At 32.0% G+C, this 24,478-nt stretch overlaps 1 protein-coding gene across 6 annotated transcripts; it reads left to right on the top strand.

Annotated features, from left to right (window-relative positions):
- The first annotated feature begins 322 nt into the window (after positions 1-322).
- On the top strand, positions 323-24,177 carry LOC126870892 (chromodomain-helicase-DNA-binding protein 7). 6 transcript variants are annotated; one of them, XM_050629037.1, is made up of 24 exons: positions 323-744; positions 5,858-9,091; positions 9,191-9,609; positions 9,693-10,043; positions 10,152-10,440; positions 10,526-11,023; positions 11,126-11,350; positions 11,438-11,754; positions 11,827-12,301; positions 12,390-12,754; positions 12,832-13,027; positions 13,151-13,456; positions 13,538-13,823; positions 15,215-15,734; positions 15,853-15,942; positions 16,663-16,854; positions 17,458-17,872; positions 17,953-18,238; positions 18,420-19,672; positions 19,731-19,974; positions 20,058-20,337; positions 20,423-20,567; positions 20,666-21,367; positions 21,517-24,177. In XM_050629037.1, the coding sequence occupies exons 2-24, from the start codon at positions 5,963-5,965 to the stop codon at positions 23,455-23,457; spliced, it is 12,924 nt and encodes a 4,307-aa protein (XP_050484994.1). In that variant the 5' UTR covers positions 323-744; positions 5,858-5,962; the 3' UTR covers positions 23,458-24,177. The 6 variants fall into 6 exon arrangements, with proteins under 6 accessions (XP_050484994.1, XP_050484996.1, XP_050484992.1 ...); XM_050629039.1 differs by having other exon boundaries at positions 13,538-13,829; positions 18,429-19,672; XM_050629035.1 differs by having other exon boundaries at positions 13,538-13,829.
- The last annotated feature ends 301 nt before the right edge of the window (positions 24,178-24,478 follow it).

Raw genomic sequence — 24,478 nt, 5'->3', positions numbered from 1 at the left:
AAACGTACATATACAAGATATAAAAAAATTCTTCTAAAAAATCTTATTTCTTAGCATTAAACGGAAAACAATAAAGTTATTAAAACATAAATCATATAAGTACATATGCACGTATATATTCCGCTATAGAAAAATTAATTAATAAATAAAGATACTACAAATAGGTTTCATACAGTGTACTTTAATAAATATTTTTAAAGTACATTCAAAAAACAATGCGATTATTTTATTATATAAAATAATATAGAATAATCTTGTAAAACGTACATAAATTAAATTCAATAAATTATGACTTCTTATATTTAATAAATTCAATGTGTCATAAAGTAAAGTGTCGACACCATCGGTGTGTTTGTAAGCAGAAAACGTTTCGTTTCTTGTCTATTCGTTTACGAAATTGGGTTATCGTCGAAAAGATGAAGCGGTCAATATGTGAAATATAAATAGAAATATATAATGTTGTTAAAACATTTTAAATTTCATTTTAATTTGTTACAGTGATGTTGTAAAGTTCGAATTTATGTGATTACTTATAAAACTGTTAAAAACACTAGAATTTCTGACATATATTGTGCTCCAATCACGGAAGAACCATTATGTTGTGTCAACGTAATCGACGGCAGCACTGACGCCTCTTCAGTAATTAACCAAACAAAATGGACACCAAGATAACGATTAAGCGAACAATCGTGCAGTAGATTTACATGGAATGTCCAGGAGAATGGGATTAACGTGTACACTACAGTGAGTCTTATTTAATTATTGCAAAATCCTGGTTTTTCATAATAATAACTCGTAAGTTTATATAAATTGCTTATATATTTCTTAATTTTAACAATATTGAAACTTAATTTTGACACTTCAAACCAGAATAAAACTGTATAATGTTATATTACATTCATAGATATTTAGTATGCGAAATAAAAATATAACGTTTCTATAATATTTCAATATTTTTCATTGATCTCTTATAGTTTTGCGTTATAGTTTTTCTATGCTGTGAGTACTCTGTTTTATTTCTGTTATGGAAAAATATAAATTCTCATTATTTTTAGTTTGTATCCCACTTTTCATAATAATTCATGGTTTGATTGTAGATTGCGTAGGGATGTGTAAGACCATTGTTAGTTTGACTATGTTTCACGTGATAGGTATTTAATTTTTGTCCTTTTGTGTTATTCTTTTTTTGTCAATCGATTATAAAAATGTATTTAGCAAAATTACCCATTATTATGTAGTATAATAAAATTCATAATCACTGAATGTTACTGAAATTACATAAAGTCTATTCTTTTTAATATACTTGTATAAATCTATTGAATTATATTACGTGACGATGTTTCATTGATATAGCTGTGAAACATTTACAAATTTAAAATGAAATAAGTATTTCTTTCAAAATAGTAATCTTGAAACTACGAAAATTGATTTATTAACTATATATTTATTGTAAGGTCTATATCTTTAAGGTCTTTATTATCTATAAATCTTCAATAATTGTTAATACTTTTAATTTACACATTATAGTAAAACTATTAAAGGTAGATTCTCTCTCTCTCTCTCTCTCTCTCTCTCTCACTTCAAAACAATAAGCTTTCTGTACATTTTCCTATTAAATAAAAAATGTTTATTTTTTACTTTTTGATAGTAAATAAATCAATAATTGTAACATTTACAACCTTGTCATTTAAAATTGAAAAATAATTGATAGAATTATTAGAATTAGAATTAGAATTGATAGAATTGGTTTGTGTATAACTAGTCATAAAAAACAAAATCTTGTCACAAATTTTTTAAAATTTGTATTTCTCTAGTCATTAGCGATTCATTATTCGACGGATTATGTGATTTGATTTCTTTATTACAATAAGTATGTGTGTGTGCGCGCGCGCGTGTGTGTATGCATTCAATCAAATAAAATGAAATATAATGTTAAATACACTCGTGATTCATTAAAGATGTTGTATATACTTACACATTCAAGCTGATACCTAAAGGACAGGATTGGTTAATCGAATATCCTGCCCTGGTATCCTACTTTATAAGGTAAAATCTGATTGGTTCTCTTTGTGGTATAATTCGGACTCCGCCTTACTACCGCCAATTGCGTTGTGTGTTTTTACCATGATGCCAAATACTTTATGTGCTAGGAGTGTAATTCTTGGAAGGTTGCAGCGTCCAATCTCTTTTCTTCTTCCCGTTGTTTTCTGTTTTCATTCAGTGAATGTACTATATTCACGCATTGAACTTATGCATTTACACATATGTTGATACATATGCATATATATATGCATTTATATACGCAATACGCAAATTTTATTATACATCATATTTGAAAAGTATTTAAAATATACTTACTTCCTCAGATGTAAATAAAAATGTAATATTTAATTGGTTGAAATGCATATACAAACATATGATCCACAATTTTCACTGATTTTTTGTTTTTATAGTAAATCACGTTCCTATTTTACTTTCGATCTTAAATAACTATGTTCCTATTGTACATTTTACAAATTAATTTTGTTCATTTATATATCACAATCATCGCACGTTGTGTATCATAATGTCATTTATCGAAATCTAAGTATTTATATCCATATTCATATCCAAAATATTCATATTTACATGGTGATTTGATTAATTTCTTTCTGGCAAAAGATTAAATAGATTTTCTAATAGTAATTTTCGATAGAAAATACACTGAAATATATGTATATAGGTTTATATAACTATTTAAATATTAATTCAGTTTTATATAAAATCGATTATATAAAATTATTTAAATGTAATTGATAAGTAATTCGAATTCATTCCAGTATTTCAATCGTATTTTGAGCTCTATGTTTCGTGTTTCAATTGTATGATCATGATTAAAGTAGATTCCAAGTTTTTATTCTTTTAATCGATAATATGAATTTGTTCATAGTTTTAGATGTCAATATACATGCAAATAAATTTATTTTTTATTTGCATTAGTTTCTATTGATTCAAGTAATGACTCTATGAAGAAATAAAAGATTTGAAAAAAAAAGATACAAACATTTCGGAAATTAAAAAAAATTGTGATTTCTTATTCTTTAGAGAAAAAGATTAATCAAATTAACATTCGTTCAATTAAATATAAATATCCGATTAGTACAGGAGTTATGGAATAAATATATCTAGTCATTTAAATGCTTTATTTTCTAACATAAATATTTTTCCGTTTTTATTTCATTAATGATCTTTTTTTCAAATTACTAACAGCCATTAAAGATGTTAAGATATACAATGGCTACAAAAAGTACTTGCAAGTACATACCCTTATTTTTCGATGAAGCGTTTTTTTTGGCAGGTATCACGTTTCATTTTCATAGTATTAAATTTTTGCAGTTATATGAATATAACAGCAATATGATATGAAAATTAACAGTTGAACTTAATTAATTAGTATGTAATTGCTATAATAAACATTTCTTGTAGTCATTGTGTAAATACAATAAATTTGATAATTTCTTGATATTTCGATTTTTTCAGTTGCATATGAACCAAATAAATAGTTGTTTTTACAATGATAAATTGAAAAAATCCGTGACTAATTCAAATGCATTATTTCTTTTTTTTTCATGTTCATTACATACGCGTGTCTATACATGCACAGAGGTTTTTAAGTGGCAAAGAGAGATGCGCGCGCCACCAGGTGGTGCAGTGAGTGAGTGTGCGCGCATGACGTGAAAGGTAGCTGTATAAGTTTCTACAGATGTTACGATTTCTAACTAGTGTGTGTAACGGCCTCCGTTGTATAGGAGGACAGGACAGGATAGGATAGGGTAGGGTAAGAGAGAAGAGTAGTCCTTCGTTGTGAACTGTACTAAAGGAGGAAAGCGGCGCGGGGAAGACAGGGGCTGGGTGAGAGAGAGAGAGAGGGGGCGGGGGGGGGGGGGGGGGGGGGTGAGAGGGCAGAGAGATGTGTAGAATGATTCGGGCCTATGGACACGCTTGCACCTCGACGGTTCGCGCCGCAGCCGCAGCCGCAGCCACCGTCGATGAAAATCTTGTATACGCGCGCGCAAACAAGGGTGGTTTTTCGATAAAACATTAACATATAACTACATCCATCAAGTAATATATGTTTCGAGACGCGTTTTCTACGAAATATAGAAAGAAATAGTGAATTGTGCGAAGTGAAGTGACGCTTTGGTGCTTGAATATCGAGCGTCGCGGTGGCCGCTACGAGAGTTCTCTTGGAAGCCCAAACGGAAATCTCTCACGATAATGGCGTACTTTCCGACGATCCGTGCTTTTTTTTCACCGAGTCGCTTCGATTCCCCCTGATATTATTACTATACTCGTATTTAACTCGGCGTGCGTTCAAATTCCACGAATTTGAAAGAGAAATTTTGTCGATAATAAAATTACGCTCGCAATAAAGTGTGAGAACTTTCTATACCTATCTTAACAGTTTCTTCTTGTTCACCCTTGTAATATACTTAATGTGTGCGTTTTTAGTTCGTATCCTAATAAGAGCAAGAATTTCCTTTCGTATATTATAGTGCCGCTGTCAGTGCATCAGGTTTGTAAGGTGTTTTCTCTTCTTTTTTTTTTTCGAGTTTCTTTTTCGCTTTGTGTTCATGTGCATGTATCAATATTTGAAGATTTTTACATATCGGTTTTGCAATTTTACCAGCGTGTCAGCAATGTGCAATAATACCATATTGTTACTTAAAAAAAAAATGTTCCTTTTATTGTCTGTACTGGTTAACAGCATGCTTGAATCTTTTATTATTCGTTTTAAATGAAAAAAGTACCAGATCTATAACTTTTTAATAAACAATAATATACATTATTTTTTTGCAATTTATATCCATTTTCTATATTTTTTAAATGGTTTTAAGTAGCCCTATTATATATTTTTGATATGCTGACAGATTTCATCATTTTAACATAAAATAATTATTTTCTATTGGTTTTAGCAAATCTGTAAAATTATCTTGAAATTACTTTTAATTTTTGTATGTATAATTTATATACATTTTGTTATGCTCATATTGTAATTATCATATCTCTTTTTAGTGTTAGGTTATGTTAATTTGATCATATTAATGAATATATACAAGCATATATAAGTAGGTATGTCCAATGTGTAATATAACAATTTAAATCTAGGTTGATAAAAAGTGTACAAATGAAACTGTATATAATGTAATGCTTGTATTTTTAGAAAAAATAAATACAGTAATTATTAAATTATAGCAATTATGACTTTTATATTAATTATTATAAATAAAAATATTATTTTTGTGGTAAATTTAAATCAACAAGAGATTACAAGTTCTATAAAAATATATATTGCAAATACTAATCAATATATTGATTATTAAAATGTAATAATTATAAATGTAAAACTAGTTAAAATTATTAAATCATACTTTTATTGTGATTGACATAAAATGATATTCTATATAGTTTTGTGTTATTTTTTTGTAAGTGACTAAAATTTGTAATTAAGTATGTAATATATAATATATAATATTTTAATATTACATAAGTATCAGCATGAAGATGTTTATAAATAATAATTTTTATATATATCTATATTCTACAAAAATGTGGACTTTATTTGTGTTTCTATTTCCTGTATCTGGAAATCATATTAGGACATATTCCAAGGGGAAAAGGTTATAGCGATTATGAGAAATTAAGCCATAAGCGTATAGCTTTTTCCCTTTGGCATTTGTCAATGTCATCATATAATATCTAATACTGAAAATTATAAAAATAATCTAAATATTGTAGAAATGAATTAGAACATTAAATTTTATATACATAAAAATAAAATAAATATTTAATGCAATTTTAATAAACATTGTTTCAGGCAAAAAAAACGTGGATTAACAATGGGCACGTTAATGTCTGAAAGAGAGACTATAAGATATTCTCTTGAGCCTGAAATAGAGGCGAAGAGTCCTGCAGCATAGACATGGACTCGTACGATTTGTTTGGTGAAGATGTTAGTGGCTCGATGCTTGATGCTCTTCCTGACCTCGGGGGGAACGATCATTTTGACCCTGCAGGCACAACTAATTCTGTGGTAGTATCTAGAGATGGTCCAAACACTGGTGTTAATGGAGGAGGGAGTTATATTAGTCAATCTTATATATCTCAAGAATCTCCACTTCAAAAATTAACTTCGTTTGGTGGATCTGATTTTGGAAGTGCTAATCAATTGCAGAATCCATCGCAACGCAACATGTTTAATCAAAATCTTGGTACGTTTGACAATGGTGCACCACAGCGTGCTATGGTGCCTGGAGCATTTCAAAATCAAGCTCGAAATATGGCACCACAACATAGAGGGCCTCATCCTGGTAGTGGAGGACAATATCCTAATTATAATGATAACATGTATTCAATGGAGCAACAGCATTCAATGACTAGAGCGAATATGTCTATAGATCCAAGTATGCAAGGTTGGCCAGGTAGTGGAGGCGCTTATCCACAAATGCAGAGACATTATAATCAGATGGCACCACAACCTGGTACTTTCCGACAACATATACCTCCACAGTATTCTCATCAACAAGATCAAAGTGGAGTGATGAATCAAAAATTACAGCAACAACAACATTTTAGTAATCAGCAAAGTATGATAGGAAATATGGGTGTGCCACATCAAGCAATGCAAGCTGGTGGAACAGGTGGTGTTTATCAACATATGGTTGGACAACAGCAGCATTACCAGCAAGGAAGTTCTGTTACAATGTATCAAACATCTCCTGGGTATCCAGGCTTTGCCTCAGCTATTCATCAGCAGCAACAACAGCAGCAGCAGCAGCAACAACAAACTCAACAACCACCACAAAGGATGCCACATCATCATCCGTCTCATCCAACTCATCAAACACATCCTTCACATCCTCAACAGTATCCTCAACATTCACAACATCCTAATACACAACAGCAACAACCAATAGACTCTCAATATTCTCATCATGCAACTTCAATGTTCAATCAGCCTCAACATTCTGGACCTACAACGCAATTTGGCACAGCCAAACATGCCACAAGTCCCCAATATCGTGCAGCTTTTCCACAGTTGTCACCTCAAATGTCACCTAGACCTCAGATGTCGCCGCGACCACCTGCAGTACAACAGCAAATGTCTCCTAGACCTATTATGTCACCAGCTAAACCTAATACACTATCTCCACATCCACATGTTCAACTTCCACATCAACAGTCAAACCAACCTGGTACAATGTCTGTGTCACCTTGTCCTCCAACTTCAATGCAGATGAATCCAACATCGCAACAAACTACTCTTCAAGCACTGGAGCAGATGGTGATTCCAGGTGCTTCTGTAACAAATTCGAACGTTTCAAGTCAAGATTATAATCAGTTTCAGACACGTCCATCAATGTCGCAAACACCAAATGTTTTATCTCAGTCTACCGCACAAAATTCTATGTCACCAATAACAGGTCCTAGAATGCCAATGCCAACTCAGTGGTCACATCCACAACAACAGCAGCAACAAATAAGGCCAAATGTGAATGAAGATAGAAGTATAGTAGAAACTCAACCTCCAGTATCTGAACAAAGCCCATCAATGTTTCCAGTAACTGGAACAGAAACTATTCATAATGTTGCAGAAACTACAGTTAGAGATCCTACGGATTCTGTTCATAACACAATAGAACCTTCAAAGTCAGAGACTGAAACATTACATCAAAATGTTCAAGAACAACAAGATGTGCTTAACCAACAAGCTGATACTTTGATGCAAAATAGTTCACAAAATAATTCGCCTTTAGAGCATACATCTGGGAAAATATCTCAGGAAACTGTACAATCATTACCAGCTTCTAGTACAAATGGAAATGTTGATTGTTCAAGTATTTCAACAATGTCTCAACAACAATTGACACAAAATCAAGTTCAGACTCCTGTTTCTACTATTGAGAATCAGAATACATGTGATAAGAAACCAAATGATCAACATTTAGAGCTGACTCCAGTAAATTGTCCAACTAATAGTAATGCAACTGCACACCCTCAACAACCTGCAGTTAGCAATCAAGCAGTGCAGCAGCAGCAGCAGCAGCAGCACAATCAACAGCAACCTATCAATTGTCCACAACAACCAGTACAACTTCATATGAATCAGCCACAAGTAGTATCAGCACAACAATCTCCAGTACAGCCTCAACAGTCACTGCAATCTTCACAACAGCCACAAATAAGCCAAGTACAACAACCTCAAACAGCTCAACAATCATCTCCCCAACAACAATTGCAACAAATAAATACTTCTCAACAGCAACCATCGATTACTCAGTCTCAACAATCTTCAATATCACAGCCACAAATTTCACAACCTCAATTGGTACAGCCACCACCACCACCTCAACCAGCTTCAAGTTGTATAAGTCAGGTTCAATCAACACAGCAACCTCAACCACATATAACTTCGCAAGTCGGTATAATTCCTCAGAATGCATCAGTAGTTTCATCTCAGTTGTCACAGGTACAGGCACCTTTACAAAATTCAGCTCCTCAAATACAAAACCAGCCTAATCAAGTTCAACCTACACACCAACAACAAATTCCTACAGTTAATCAAAGCAATAATATAGTATTACCATCTCATCAAACTGCAGTATCAGTGCCAAATTCACAAACTCCTCACCAAGTGCAACAAAATTTCACAGAATACACAAATATTCAAAAAAATAACATTTATTCAAATGAAATGCTAGTGGGTTCTGGTCAACAGTATCCCTCTGGTGGTGATATTGTTAGTGGTAGCACTATGCCAAATATGTATAACATGCCACAAAATCCAACATCAACAGCAGTTACATCTGCTGGTTTTGGTAATTCATGTGCTCCAGTTACACATCACCAAGAAAAAGCTGCACTGCAACAGCAACTGCAAGAATTATATTGTATGCCCCCAGCAAGTGAGAATCAAGAAAAAATTGTTTCTATACAAGAAAAATTGCAAGCTCTGCAACAACATGAGACTAATGATCAGTGTAATGGTGGACCACAATGCATATTGCAAACCCCAATGTTTACAGCAACAGCTGTTGTTGATAGTCCACAGGTAAATTATTATATTTTATTTTTGTTATATATAAACAATATATTATTATAAATAAGGGGAATCTTTTTAATGAATTTGCTTTAATCCTTTTATAAATAGGTTTCAAGTACTACTGGTCGTGGTCGTAGTAAAGGCACACCTAGGGCTAAAAAGAGTAGGAAAAAGGCTGATAAAGAAGCAATTACTCCAGCAGCAGTTACTCAGCAACAGCCAGAACAACCATTATCGGATAACCAAGTAACTCCTGGAGACAGTAGCAATATTGTTGATAGTGCAGCAGATTCTGAGGATATTAAACCATCTTCTGGCGATATAGAAGAAGAATGGAGTAAAGGCAGGAAGTCGCGGCCGCCTACCAGAAAACCGCGTAAGCCAAAGGAGCCAAAGGAGCCAAAAGAACCAAAAGAGCCAAAAGAGCCGAAAGTTAAGAAAGAACCAAAACCACCAAAGGAAGCAAAATCTCCAAAAGTACCAAGAAAGAGAAATAAAGACAAAGATTCAACAAAACGTAATAGAAAGTAAGTTATTTTGTAAATATTACCTCTTAATTTTCATGTGTTAGAACAGTAATTATTTCTATGAATACTTTCTATCTTTACAGAAAAACTAATCATTCTGAATCAGCTGATGATGAAGCTATTCAAGAAAATGAAGAAACTGCAGTCTCTGATTCAAGTGCAATTAAAGAGTCAGATACAAAACCACCTGAACCATCCATCCAAAGTGATCAGGAACAAGTACACTCTTCAACTACTGAGCCATTAGTAACTGAAACAAAAGATCAAAATAAACAAAAAGGAGACTCAGAGGATAGTCCAGCAGATGAAAAGAAAGAAGAAAATTCAGATGTCGGCACAGTTACAGAAACTGCTACACCTAATAAGAAAAAGGCTGCTGCTCGTAAAAGATCGGTTGGGAAGGTTTCGTTAGGAAAATCACCTAGAAGTTCGAAGTATGTTATTTTAAAATATTGAATATTGATAAGTAATTGTATTTCTTATTTGTAATTTCTTTTTTAATACATTCTTCTTTATTTCATTAATTTGCCAAATTTTATTAGAAAACGAAAAAGTCGAATTGCGCCCGATTCTGACGGTGAAGAATTAGCTGCAACGCCTCCGCCATCACCAGAAGCTGGAGATGATAATAAAAGGCGTTCAGCAAGAAATACGCATCGTAAGAAATATGTGGACGATGTAATGCTTAGATTTTCAGATGATGATGTACCTCTTCAGGATGCTCAGCTTTCTAAAAAAGTAGAGGGTACAAATACCGCAAAACCTGTTTCTGTCAAAAAAGATAATGAAGGTGGTGAAGTTGGGCCCAATAAACCTAACTTTGTGTATATTGTATGTATTATGTTAATATCATATTCTTCATATATTAAAATTGTATTCGCAAAAATTTTAAAGTAGTAATTTTTATGCATTATAGAATACAACAGATGAAGATTCCATGGTTGTGCAACATATATTGTGTTCTCGCATAGGTAAAAGAGAAGTCAAACCTACTGTTCCAGAAGTGAAAACTGAGACATCTGCTGAAAAAAATGATAATAGTGTTCCTGATACAAAAAATAAAGAAGGGGAAAATGAGTCAAAAGAAGAAACATCTGAAAAAGAATCAGTCTCAGAAACGAGTAATAAGGATGAAGATGATACTGAGACTTCCGAAGACAAAAGTATCAATGATGTAAAAGATAAAAGTAAAAGTGAAGGAACAATTACAGAATCTAAACAAGAAAATGCAGTAGCAGATGTGAAGCCTCAAATAGTAGAAGTTGAGGAGTATTTTGTTAAATATAGAAATTTTTCTTATTTGCATTGTGAATGGAGGACTGAAGAAGAATTATACAAGGGCGATAAAAGAATTCAAGCCAAGCTGAAAAGATTCAAGCAAAAACAACAACAAAACACTAATATCTTCGAAAATGTAATTATTTTGTACCTGTATATTTTACAACAGTTTTGATATTTTATTTCTTAATATTAGATAGGTAGATATGAATAATCAAAGTTATGGTTCTTTTTTTAGACCGAGGATGATCCATTTAATCCAGATTTTGTAGAAGTAGATAGAGTGCTTGATGAAGCAACGCATACTGATCCAACAACTGGAGAAACTTTAAAACACTATTTAGTCAAATGGCGATCTCTTCAATATGAAGATTCCACATGGGAATTAGAAGAAGATGTTGATCCAGAAAAAATAGCTCAATTTATAAAGTTTAATAAAGTACCTCCTAAGGATCAATGGAAGGTAATATGTTATTATATTAGTATATTATAATATTATAATTATATAATATAATGTTTAACATCAAAATAATTATTAATATCTATTTAGCCCAAAAAGAAACCAAATGCGTCAGCGTGGGTAAAATTAGAGGAATCACCAATTTATAAAAATAATAACAGTTTGCGACCGTATCAATTAGAAGGCCTTAATTGGTTGCTTTTCTCGTGGTATAATGGACATAATTGCATTCTTGCCGATGAAATGGGTTTAGGAAAAACAATTCAGTCTTTGACATTTGTGGATGCAGTATACAAATATGGCATTCGTGGACCATTTTTAATAATAGCTCCACTCTCAACCATTCCAAATTGGCAACGTGAATTTGAAAGTTGGACGGACATGAATGTTGTAGTATATCACGGATCGTAAGTACAATTTTTTCGCAGTTTCATATTTGAAAATAAAATACATTTTACTATGAAGTCTTTTACTTACAGTGCAGCAAGTCGAACTATGCTTCAAGAATATGAAGTTTATTATAAAAATGAAAAAGGACAGCAAATTAAAGATTTAATCAAATTTAATGTACTGATAACTACGTTTGAAATAATTATAACAGATTTTAACGAATTACGGGGCTATAATTGGAGACTCTGTGTTATAGACGAAGCTCATAGGCTAAAAAATAGAAATTGCAAATTACTTGAAGGTCTTAGACAATTAAATTTAGAGCATAGAGTCCTTTTATCTGGTACACCTTTACAAAATAATGTCAATGAGCTTTTTTCATTATTGAATTTTCTCGAACCAGTGCAGTTTTCTAGTAGTGAAGCATTCCTTAAAGAATTTGGTAATTTGAGTAGTGAAAGTGAAGTCCATAAGCTACAACTTCTCTTGAAGCCAATGATGCTACGTCGACTTAAGGAAGATGTAGAGAAATCGTTAGCTCCAAAGGAAGAAACAGTAGTTGAGGTGACTAATATTATTAACACAAGTTTGTTTATGTATATTTGAAAATTAATAAATAATTTATAATAAATTATGCCCTTTCATCGTTCAGGTGGAATTAACAAATATACAAAAAAAATATTATCGTGGCATTCTTGAAAGGAATTTCTCTTTCCTCGCAAAAGGAACCACATCAGCTAACATTCCGAATCTCATGAATACAATGATGGAATTAAGAAAGTGCTGTATCCATCCATTCCTACTTAATGGTGCAGAAGATCAAATACAATTGGATTACAAAACTGGTGAAAAGGAAGATTCAGAAGCTTATTACCATGCACTAGTAAATAGCTCTGGAAAAATGGTATTAATCGATAAGTTACTGCCAAAACTCAAAGCCAGTGGTCATAGAGTGTTAATATTTAGTCAGATGGTGAAATGTTTAGATCTATTGGAAGATTATTTATTATATAAAAAGTAAGAATTATTGATTTTTACTTTATTGTAAATATTCTTTTACGATATTTATACCTTTATCAAAAATATTTGTTTAGGTATCCGTATGAAAGAATTGATGGTCGAATTCGGGGAAATTTAAGACAAGCTGCAATTGATCGTTATAGTAAACCTGACTCCGACAGATTCGTTTTTCTTCTTTGTACTAAAGCAGGAGGTCTTGGAATTAATCTTACAGCAGCAGATACTGTTATTATATATGATAGTGATTGGAATCCACAAAATGATTTACAGGTTTTAATTGAATTTACTCTATTTTAGTAAAACTATTGAATTTTTGTACTTATACGTGAAACAATAACTAGAATATTGTATGCGTTGTTAAATTACAAATACATATATTAAATTTGTATGCAGGCTCAAGCTCGATGTCATAGAATTGGTCAACAAAAAATGGTGAAAGTATATCGATTACTTTGCCGAAATACTTATGAAAGGGAAATGTTTGATAAAGCTTCTTTGAAACTTGGATTAGATAAAGCAATTTTGCAATCTATGAATACAAGTCAAGGGGGTAAAGATCCAAGTAATAAACAGTTGACTAAAAAGGAGATAGAAGATTTATTAAAAAAGGGTGCTTATGGTGCTATTATGGATGACGATAATGCAGGAGATAAATTTTGTGAGGAAGATATAGAACAAATACTTGAACGAAGAACACAAGTAAGTGAACTATTGTTTCGTTAGCTAAAAGTTCTTCATTTTTATGTGTGTTTACTAATTTAGAAAAATTCAATTATATAGATTATTACGATAGAAGCAGAGAAAGGATCGACATTTTCAAAAGCTAGTTTTGCATGCTCATCTAATAGATCGGATATAAATATTGATGACCCAGATTTTTGGAAGAAATGGGCAAAGAAAGCTGAGATTGATACAACAGAGAAAAAAGAAGAAGACGAATTAGTGATATCAGAACCAAGGCGAAGAACACAAATCAAACGATATGGCCATGACGAATCTGTCGTTATGTCAGATCTTGATAGTTCTGATGATAATAGCGACGATGAAACAAGTAGTGGGTTAACAGGTAGAGGTATGTTCATTCTTAGTGCATGTTAAAAGACAATACCGTTCTTAACTTCATCAAATTAACGTGATACCTGGAATGGAATTATCCTACGATAATTACAAAGGTATTGGGTCACATTTAAATATCCTGTTTCAAATATTTCATGCCTTTTATCCTTATAAAACTAGCAAAACAGTTATTCGTTTTAATATCTTTTTATTTGTAAAAGTTCCTTAATTTTTGTATAGTAGAACATATTAAAATATTGGTATAAATATTGAATTATCAAACTTTGTAGATACTAACTTCACTGTGTTGTGTTCAACATATAATTGTAAATATATAATTTATTTTTAGTAGCAGAATATATATATATATATATTTATATTCATCAAGTGATATTTTGTTGTATTAAGATCCTTTTTCTATTTACGTTCATGTTTATGAGAAACTCGGGATTTATTAAAGGATTTTAGAATAGTTTAAAAAAGTGAAATAATCTCAGTTTTTTTTAGTTTTCCAACAAAACAAATTAACAACATAACACAAAAATTTTATGGTATACATTCTCAATTAATTTCTTTGCTTTTGAAGTTTTCACAAATAAATTTCCATAAAAACGTTAAATACGCTAGATATATGTACATACTTTTCTATTATTTTTATTCAGCGAATGTCACATACACATATAAGCATAATCACGTGCATGTATGCCTATACCATTAATATTATCATAATAATGTTTAAAATATGTTATTCCTGTTCTATAAGCTGTTTTTATTGGTGTGTTTGCCAAAAATTAAAATGTTTAAATATATTTCATTCTTACATATTATAAAAAAATCCTTGTTGTAACATAAGTTTAGGACATTGTATTTGTGTAATGCATGGCAAATTGAATAGGTGTTTCTTTACATAATTTATACAACATTCATGAACATAGATTATTCACTAGATACAAGTAACATAAACTATCATGATAAGAATCTAATGCAGTTAATTTTATTATTTAATTAATGTAGATATTGTTTTATTATTTAATAATTGTTTATTAATATTTTTAATACATCTTTTAGCATATTAATTAAGTAAAAGTTTCTTAATGTTTATTCAATATTTTATCCTCCATTTCTTAATTTACTAATTCAATTTATTTCTCATTTTTCAAAATAAGTAATTGTTTCTACATATGTATATTTGTAAATTTCGAAAGAATATCAACTTCTGTCTCGTGAACTCACAACATAAATACTATCTTCCTTCGAGCTATATTTGTAATGTTGCTTGCCATTACTACAGAATTATTTATATTTACATTATAAAGAATTGAACTTCCACACATCTATATTTTATCTTAATATTAAGTTTATAATAAGATATGTAGTAATATGTTTTTTTATCATTATAAGGTAAAAAGCGAAGAGATAAGTTTGGTAAGAAGACACGGAAATTCTGCGATGAATATGTTCCTCGGGAAGGTGAGGTGGTATATGGAAGTTGGGCACGAAGCGAATGTTTTAAGGTCGAACGAGGCTTACTAACGTTTGGATGGGGTCGATGGGAAGAGATTCTTCAACACAGTCAGTTTCGTCGAGGATGGCGTGAAGTTGATGTTGAAGATTGTGCACGAGTCATTTTACTCTATTGTCTCCGTTACTATCGCGGCGATGAAAAAATTCGTAACTTCATCTGTGATCTTATTACGCCTGTAGAAAATGGAGAAAAGATCAAGACTGTGTGTGTTAATACTAGTGGACGAAATAATAGACAAAAGAAAAAAGGGCGAGTTAGAGAAGGTAGAGAAACACGGGGATCAATGATCAATGGAGGTCCAAATGATCCTAATCATTGGAGTAACGCTGAAAAGTATGACGGAGACATATTTCTTGAAAGTAATTACAGGAAACACTTGAGTCGTCATGCAAATAAGTACGTACATCAAACACAACAATCTTTTTTATGATAAAATTTGTTAAAAAATATTTTTAGTTGAAAGTACTGCTTAATTTTATTAAAATTTTGTAAATAATTTTTGTATTGTGTACAGAGTACTGTTACGCGTGCGAATGCTTTACTATATCAAACATGAGATTATTGGAGACTTAGTCCAGCATATATCTGATGGCGTCCATGTCAGGTTAGTGATTTTATATGTATATATATTATATATATGTATATATATATATAAACACGCGCGCGCGCGCGTATACACATACACTTATAAACTTATATATATTTATTTACTTTTAAATCTCCATTATTCTACGCTCTACTGACTATCATAGAATATCATGCACTTACTTACACGCTTATACGGAGCTTCATAGTTGCATGCGCAATGTATTTGTTTATCCTGGGAGCTGTAATTGTATGAGGAATGCTCATAGAGCTAAACCATGTTTATTTTGTAGCTCTATAAATAGCTATTAATCGCTGATCCTATATTACTAATATAAAAATTTTCCCATCCTATTTTATAAACATGTATATGAATATATACACGATTTTTAAATTACTGTAAACACTTTGTACGGCTTACTATGGTCAAAGATGGTCAACTCAGCAACATCATGGTAAGAGACAGCTATAAAGCAGTGCACTGTATTAAAGGGGCAAACAGAATAGGAAGTTTGAAAAGTTTACTTACGTTTATACTTAATTGAGAGCGAAAGGGACGAGAAAAATAAATAACGATTCCTTAAATATTATCTAATATAATATGCCTCTTTTCTATGTTTATTTAACAACAAACATTGTAATTTACGATTCTATTAAAATTCATGAAAATATAAATCTTTTATAATCTAAACGATTGGCATACATAAATTGGCAAATTGTAAATGAAACCGCCCTACAGTGCGTTGCGGATAAACCCTCCACAGTTGACGGAACGGCCAGCGAAGTGGTGGGACTCCCAAGCAGACAAATCCTTAATAGTTGGCTGCTACAAACACGGCTACGAGAATTACGACCAGATGAGGATTGATCCCGCGCTTTCTTTCATTACAAGCTGCCCTCCCCCTTCCCAGTCTCAGACCACACAAAATAAGTAAGTAACTATTCTTTTTACGTTGTTTTATATATATATATATCTATGTGCCACTGCTGTTTCATTCTAACATATATGGCTTGCATGCTGTTTAAATTTGCTTAAGATAATGCCTCTGCTAGAATTAGTGTATAAATTTTCCTTTTCATTTTATTCATACTTTTATTCGTACCTTAACAGTGAAGGAATTTCGTATTTTTACCTGTTTTAAGATATTACTTTCTACTAGCTTTTATTTACAGTGGAGACGGATGATGCATATAATATACCAATATACAATGATTATTTAAGTGTTTCTTATAAACAGTCAATACATTATTGTTATATATACTTAATAACTTCTGTTTATAACGTAAATTTTTAGTATCCGCAGCATTTTAAAGTGGTAATCATGAAAATCTTTTTAGTTTTGATATTATACACTTTTAAATTATAGTTTCAAAATAACTGTTACATTTATAATTGGTTAAGTATATGTATGTTTTCACAATTAAATACGTACTAGAAAGATTTGTTTAGTAAAAATTAAAAAGATTAAAGATATACTATGTAAAATATGTGATGTAAAATTAAGTTTTAACTTAAAATATTTAAAAATTTCAGCAGCAGCAGCAGAGACGATACTAGTTTAGAGAATGACATTGAAGATGTTGAATCTCTTGGAATGATAAAAGATTCAAAAGATTCTGATAAATTTAATCGAGAAACACCTACTGATTCACCTGCTTTACCTAATAAGGCAGATACACCTGGACCTGAACCTAGTAGTAGCCATGAAGGAAATGATGGCTTATTAGACGACGAAAAAACTTGGCCGTCCGTGGTCGATCTTAATACTCGTTTACGTCGAGTAATTTCTTCCTATCAGCGAAGTGTGAAAAAGGAAGATGTAAAAGTATTACAAAAATCAAAGACAGGGTTGGAAAATGATACAACTGTAAATCATGCTACTTCAATGAATGAGCCACCTTTAAATATGCAAGGATGGGACTTACAACAACTTGCTATGTATCTTTTGGTAAGTTATTATATTCAAAATATTTAATGTAAAAAACAAAAGTGTTATCTAGAACATATCAACTCTTTTATTTTACATAGAAAATGGAAAGAAGAGAAAAGATGGAGGCTATGATAAAGGAAAGAGAACGAACTCGTATTGAAGAACAAAAGACAAAATGGTCCCGTCGTGAAGAAAGTGAATTTTTAAGAGTTGTATCGACATACGGTGTTAATTATGATAGAAAGAAAGCACAGTATGATTGGACAAAATTTAAAAGTATAGCTAGATTTGATAAGAAAACAGATAATGATCTCACAGATTATTATATGTCTTTCAGAGCAATGTGTAAAAAAGTATGTAACGCTAAATTGAATGACGAAGATGGTATGTTTATAATTATATTTATATACAATTAAAAACTGTAATATTATGACTCAATCATTGATATTATATATACAATATTATTCAGCATATTTTATGCTTTAATCTGAAAATATAAAATTTGTTTACGTATTTGATATTTATTATAAATATCAAAGTACTAAATACGATATATATATCTCAGATTTTTCAGACGTTCCTGTTGATCATCTCAGTCCAGCAAAAGCGAGACAAATATTAGATCGCGTAGATCTTTTGAGCAAAATACGCGAAGAAATTTTATCTCATCCTCATTTGGAGGAACGACTTTCATTATGTCAACCATCAGGTGATACACCTGATTGGTGGCAACCTGGAAAACACGATAAAGAATTATTACTTGGCGCGGCAAAACATGGTTTGGGAAGAACTGATATAACTATTTTAAATGACCCTGATTTTTCATTTCATAAACTTCTAAATAAAAATATGTATGGTAATATCCAAACGTCTAAAGTCTCAGATAAATCTGAGAAAGCAATCAAAATTGAAAACAGAGAAGACATATTAAAATTCGATAAAGATGAAATACTTGTAAAATTGGAAAAAGGTGAAGGTACTTTGAAAATTGAAAAAGTGGGTGCAAAAAAAGATAAGGATATAAATATCGTGGAAAAGCGAACAGAACATACGGATCTGGAAAAAAGCCAAGTAGAATTAACTATTATAAAGGCTGAAAATAAAACTGAAGAAAAACCTATCAGTAATGCATTAACTATTACAACTGTTGCAAGAAATATGTCATCAGACAAGGAGTACGCTACGAAAATAAAAACTGAAGAAAAGAATGAAGTAGTGATAGAATCAGTAAAAAATGAAATTTTTAAAACTGATCAAATATCAGGAATTAACAAAACAGATGAAACAAAAACGAGTAATATCACAACGAATATCGAAGAAGCGACACCTATAAAAATAGAGAAAGAAAATCAAAGCAAGGAAAAAGAAATACCAGCAGAGACTGACAAAGAAGTTCAAGAAGAAAAACCAAAAGAGTCTCAAACTCAAGAAATAAATGAAAAAAATTCATTGGAACAAAAAGAGTCTGTAGAAATAGTAGAAAAATCAACGGAAAATAATGAAAATATAACGGCGGAAAGTGATAAAGTAAGTGTGAAAATAGATGCCCCAGTTGTTAAAGAGGAGTTAGAAGTACCAGAAAGTAAACCAGGGGATACAAGCAAAGATAAAGCAAAGGTGTGCAAAATCGAGGATAAGTGTAATGTTCAAGCAGCAGAACTTAAAGCAATGTTTCCCGATTTGGAAGTTATTCAACCGTTGTCACGATTAACGCAAATTGATACATTTGTTCTCCGTGACAAAACAGTAGATTATAACGAACCAACAGTTGTGCAACTTCTATCGCACAATAGTAACAGTACTATCAAATGGCCAAAGGTAAATTGAATCCTATATTTTTATGTACATTTAGAATTGACTTGGGGAATTTTTTTAGGAACATGCAATTGAAGCTCGTTTGATGCATATCGTACATGCAATTGAACACAAAGAATGGCCTGTATCTATAAATTTTAGTGCTGGTGATGAATCAGATGTACCTTCAAATGAAAAAGAATGTTCAGAGGTGATAACTATAACTACAGATCATGGAATATCACGCAATACAACAACTGGGAATAATATCTCACAATCTAAAAAACGAAAAAGGCATATTGCTATTGATGTAGAAACTGAAAGGGGTAAAATTAATAAAAATTAAACTAATGATCTCTTTTAATTTTCTTTAAAAGGATTAATAACTATATAGTTTTTGTATTTTTAGCAAAACTTCATGCATTATTAAATAGTAGTAGCCACACGGTTACTCAGTCTCCTGCGACTTTAAGTAAACCTACTGTATTATCTGGATCTAATACATGGGAAATAAATGATGAATCACAATCGGAAGAATCGAGGCGTTCAACACCGGTTCAACCACCTCCAGCGCATCAGCAAACACGAACACAAAATATACCCTTTGATTTAAAATATACAGTTCCTGGAAAACCAACTGTAATTCCTGGGACTTCGAGTACTTTGACTCCTATAGATTTATCTGCTGGGTATAATTTTTCATAAATATAATATTTATAATTTTAATATAAAACATGTTTTTAATTAAATATTTATACAATGTTTACATTTTAGATATCCAAAAACAAGTACAGATAATAATAAAGATATTATGAACGAGGTTCAAGACTTTTCAATGCCAAATAAAAACAAACAAATTAGTAGTAATAAAGGGAAATTAGATAGTATGTTAGACAAATTGATGAAGAGAAAGAACTGTGTATGTATAAATATATGAACTATTTATTCAATTATTTATATAAACATCTAAAACATAAATATGAATAATAACCAAAAATTTATTATATTTTTATGAAGCCAACAGATGAACCTATAATTGGAAAGGAGAAAAAACGGAGAAAACTTGACGAAATAGTACTAGGATTAAGTGCAGCAAAAGAACAACAAAGTAGTCACTATCCTGAACATAGTAAAAAGAGTACAATTACACCAAATGTAACTGTTACTCCAACTTCAGCGCCGATTGGGCTTCCAAATCCTCCAACAAGTACTCAGAAACCGTTTTCCATTACTGTTACCTCGATCCCGTCTTCACGAGCATCAAATTCTACTTCTGGCTTACCGCCTCCATCATTACATTCACATAAAGACAGTTTTTCTGCCTTACTTGTTCAAGCAGAGCAACAAAATCGCGAATTTAAAAAGCAGCAGCAGCATCAACAACAAACTCAACAGCAACAACAACAGCAGCAACAGCAACAACCAAATTTCAATTCAACGCATTCGTCATCAGCAAGCGGACACAAAAAGAGTTATGAAGCGATGATTGCAGACATTAATAAAGTCGCTGAATATTCCTCTAAAATCGGATCCTATTCTCATGAGGCTAAAGTGAATAAATGGTTAGCTGAGCAAACTGCTATGTCTGAACAATTAGGTGCAGAATATTTAAACGCACCAAGACGACGGCGACCGCGTGTTGATCCTTCTTTATTAGATTGGAAAAAATTGACTGGAGAAGAGAATGTCGCTGTAATTAATAGATTAACAGGCAAAAAGGTTTGAATACAAAATTTTATTTTTTCCTATGTTATATATGTATTTATATTAATTATGTAAGTGCAATTAATTATGTATATTTTTATTTACTTATCACTGACTACATACCTTATTTTGTATATATGTTAATTTACGTACATCTATTTTAGGTTACAGGCAGTAAAGCACCACAATTAAAGCGCTTAGGTCAATGGTTGATCGAGAACCCAATGTTTGATGTTGACCCAAAATGGGCCGAACTTGTTAAAGAACGAGGAAATCTTCCACACGATTTACAAAAAAGATTGTCAGGAAATGATAGAAGTTATGTTAATAAGGGTAAAAGCCCAGGAAGACCTCCCATGATGCCAAGTCCTACTAGTCAGCAATCCGCAAATCAAGCTAATTTAGCAGCTACATCAATGGCTTCAGGTTTAAACTTTCCTTCGCTGGGTAATTTGAATAACTCTCTTCTATCAGGCCTCTCTCTTGGCAATTTTGATCCAAAGAACAATCCTCTTTTAATGCCATTTGGTGGTTTACCCAATCTGGGTGCATTGAGTGGACTGGGCAATTTGAGTAACCTGAGTAATATGAGTTTAACGAATTCTTTATTTGCGAACCTTGCTGGTCTTGGTTTACCATCTTTAGCAGGTATGGAAGCTGCTTTAGGTGCGACAGCAACTAGTACAGCAGCTGAGACCAATCCTGTTGTCAGTTCTGTCAGCAGCAAAAATACAGGTTCTGCTAATATTAGCAGTGTTAATAAGTCATCTCGTAATAAATTGGAGCCTCCTACAAGTAAATCTTCGGTGCCTTCAACTTCATCAGCATCGTCTACGATATCAACAACGACACCATTCCCCTTCTTTTTCCCAAACCCCAGTCTTTTATACACACCGTTGGGTTTGGGTGGTTTGAATCCATTCTCAATGCAACCTGGTGGAGTATCGTCGGCCTACGAAAGTCTTGCCCAATGTGGGCTTCTAAATCCATCCACTTCGAGTGCCTCAGCAGTGCGTAAACCAGCGTCTTCAGCAAGTAACTCGAGGCAACGTGATACAATTACCGAATCAACGACTAAACGAAAGGATACAGAGAAGAAATCCAGATATTCTATCGATCCTACAATAACATTACAACAGTACACGGATATGACGTTACATAATGAAGAAAGACGTAGAATAGAACCAGAAAAACGAGAAACCTTGGAACAAAATGATGCGGCAGATCTTTCGGAAAGACGAACCGACAGGAAAAACAAAGAACAAGAAATGAAAGAAGCCCTGGAGCATTTAAGTAGAACTAGTGCAGAACTTTTAACAAGAAATCTAGAAGATCAACGACTGAGTGACAAAAGAAATCATAATCAAAGTTCAGAGCAACAAACTCCAAGTATGCTTGAAGTAACTCTTGAACCTGTCAATAAGAAGACAAGAATTGAAATTGAAGTTAGCACACGACCTGTGACAACTGCTGTAACAACTACTGTAACTTCAGCAGATGTAACAACAGTTGATGTAGAACATGGAACACGACCATCAAGTACAACAACTAAACAAAGTTCCGTAGAAGAGAATAATGTATTCAGTGAAACATCTTTAAGTACTAATAATAAAAAGGAAATTGATGAAACAGCTGCTACAGTAACAACAAGTATCTCGACTACAGTTACAGTTACAGTTGCATCTACTGTTACGCCTACATCAACACCCACACGTACACCAACGCCCACACTTACGCCTACATCTACGCCTACATCTACGCCTACATCTACACCCACACCTACACCTACACCTACATCCATAACTGCACCTACATCTACAACATCAATAACAACAGCCCTGGAAGATGCAACTACATCACAACAAAGTACTACAAATACTAAGAGCGATGCGTCGAAACTTCCGTCAGAAATAGAAGAAGATAACAAAGGTACTAAAGGCAAGAAAGTACGAAGTGGAAAACGATTAAGTGTAGAACCTCCTCCAGAAAGAAAAAATCTTCGTTCTAGTGCAGGAAGACAAGCGAGAGCAGCAGCAGAACGGCAAGCAAGAATGGAAGGTGAATTGCAATCAGATCAACAAGACACTCACACAACGAGCGAGTGAAGTGAATTTTTTTAAGTGGGTTTTAAATAATACTAGTGTTGTTAATGATTTTACGTTGTTGCGATTATTTTTGTTGCAAACTTCTGCAGTGTATTCGCACAACGATTCACAAAAAATCATCGATTCATAAACATTTATATACATGAATGAATCAATGAAACGACAATTCTTAATTAAACAGAGCACAAGTGCATTCAAAGAACTTGAAAGAACGAAAAGAAAATTTGATTTTTCCTTCCAATTTATATGGAAATAATGGGAGAAATACAAGTAAACCACGTACACATTACCATTGCTATCATTGTGAATGTATAACATTGAAGCTGTTAAGTACGAAGGCTGGCAATAGTATTTTATCATTCGATATATTGTGTGGTAATTAACTTTTAATTATATAACATTACAATAACAAATTATAATTTTGTTAAATTTATTATTCTTTACAATCTTTATTGGTTTTGACGAGGGACTGTTATACAATAACTGCTATCTCATTATTGCGTAAACGCGCAACGGATCATTCAAATATAAGATATAATCATACTGTAGTAAAGTAAAGTTAGTAATAACTTAATAAAAAAAAAACAATGTAAATATTATATAATTATGCCTAGAGACTATAAGTGATTGTGTACTTGGAAAAATGTATATAACACAGTGTACTTTTAATTACATTAGGTGATACAATAAACAGCTTTTTTTGTTGTTTGCAAATGCCAACATTAGAATCTTTGTTTTGATAATTATGTACACCTTTAATGATGAACATATAAAAAATAAGTTATGTATTGTATTAATAGAATCAGTGAAGAATGTGCATGGATAATAATATGACCAATGAAAGCCTAAAAGTACATAAAACTTTTTTAAGTATATTTTAGCGAATTGTTTCTAATTATTTTTATCGTGAATTATTAATAAGAAATTTTAAATAAAAATTGTTCGTTTCTATTAGATTTTCTTTGGAATCATAAACTGTCATATACCGATATTATGGCACTAAAGGGATACGCTTATTTAT

The sequence above is a fragment of the Bombus huntii genome, chromosome 11, assembly GCF_024542735.1.
Source record: "Bombus huntii isolate Logan2020A chromosome 11, iyBomHunt1.1, whole genome shotgun sequence".
NCBI lineage: Eukaryota > Metazoa > Arthropoda > Insecta > Hymenoptera > Apidae > Bombus > Bombus huntii.
This window is presented reverse-complemented; position numbering and strand designations above follow the sequence as displayed.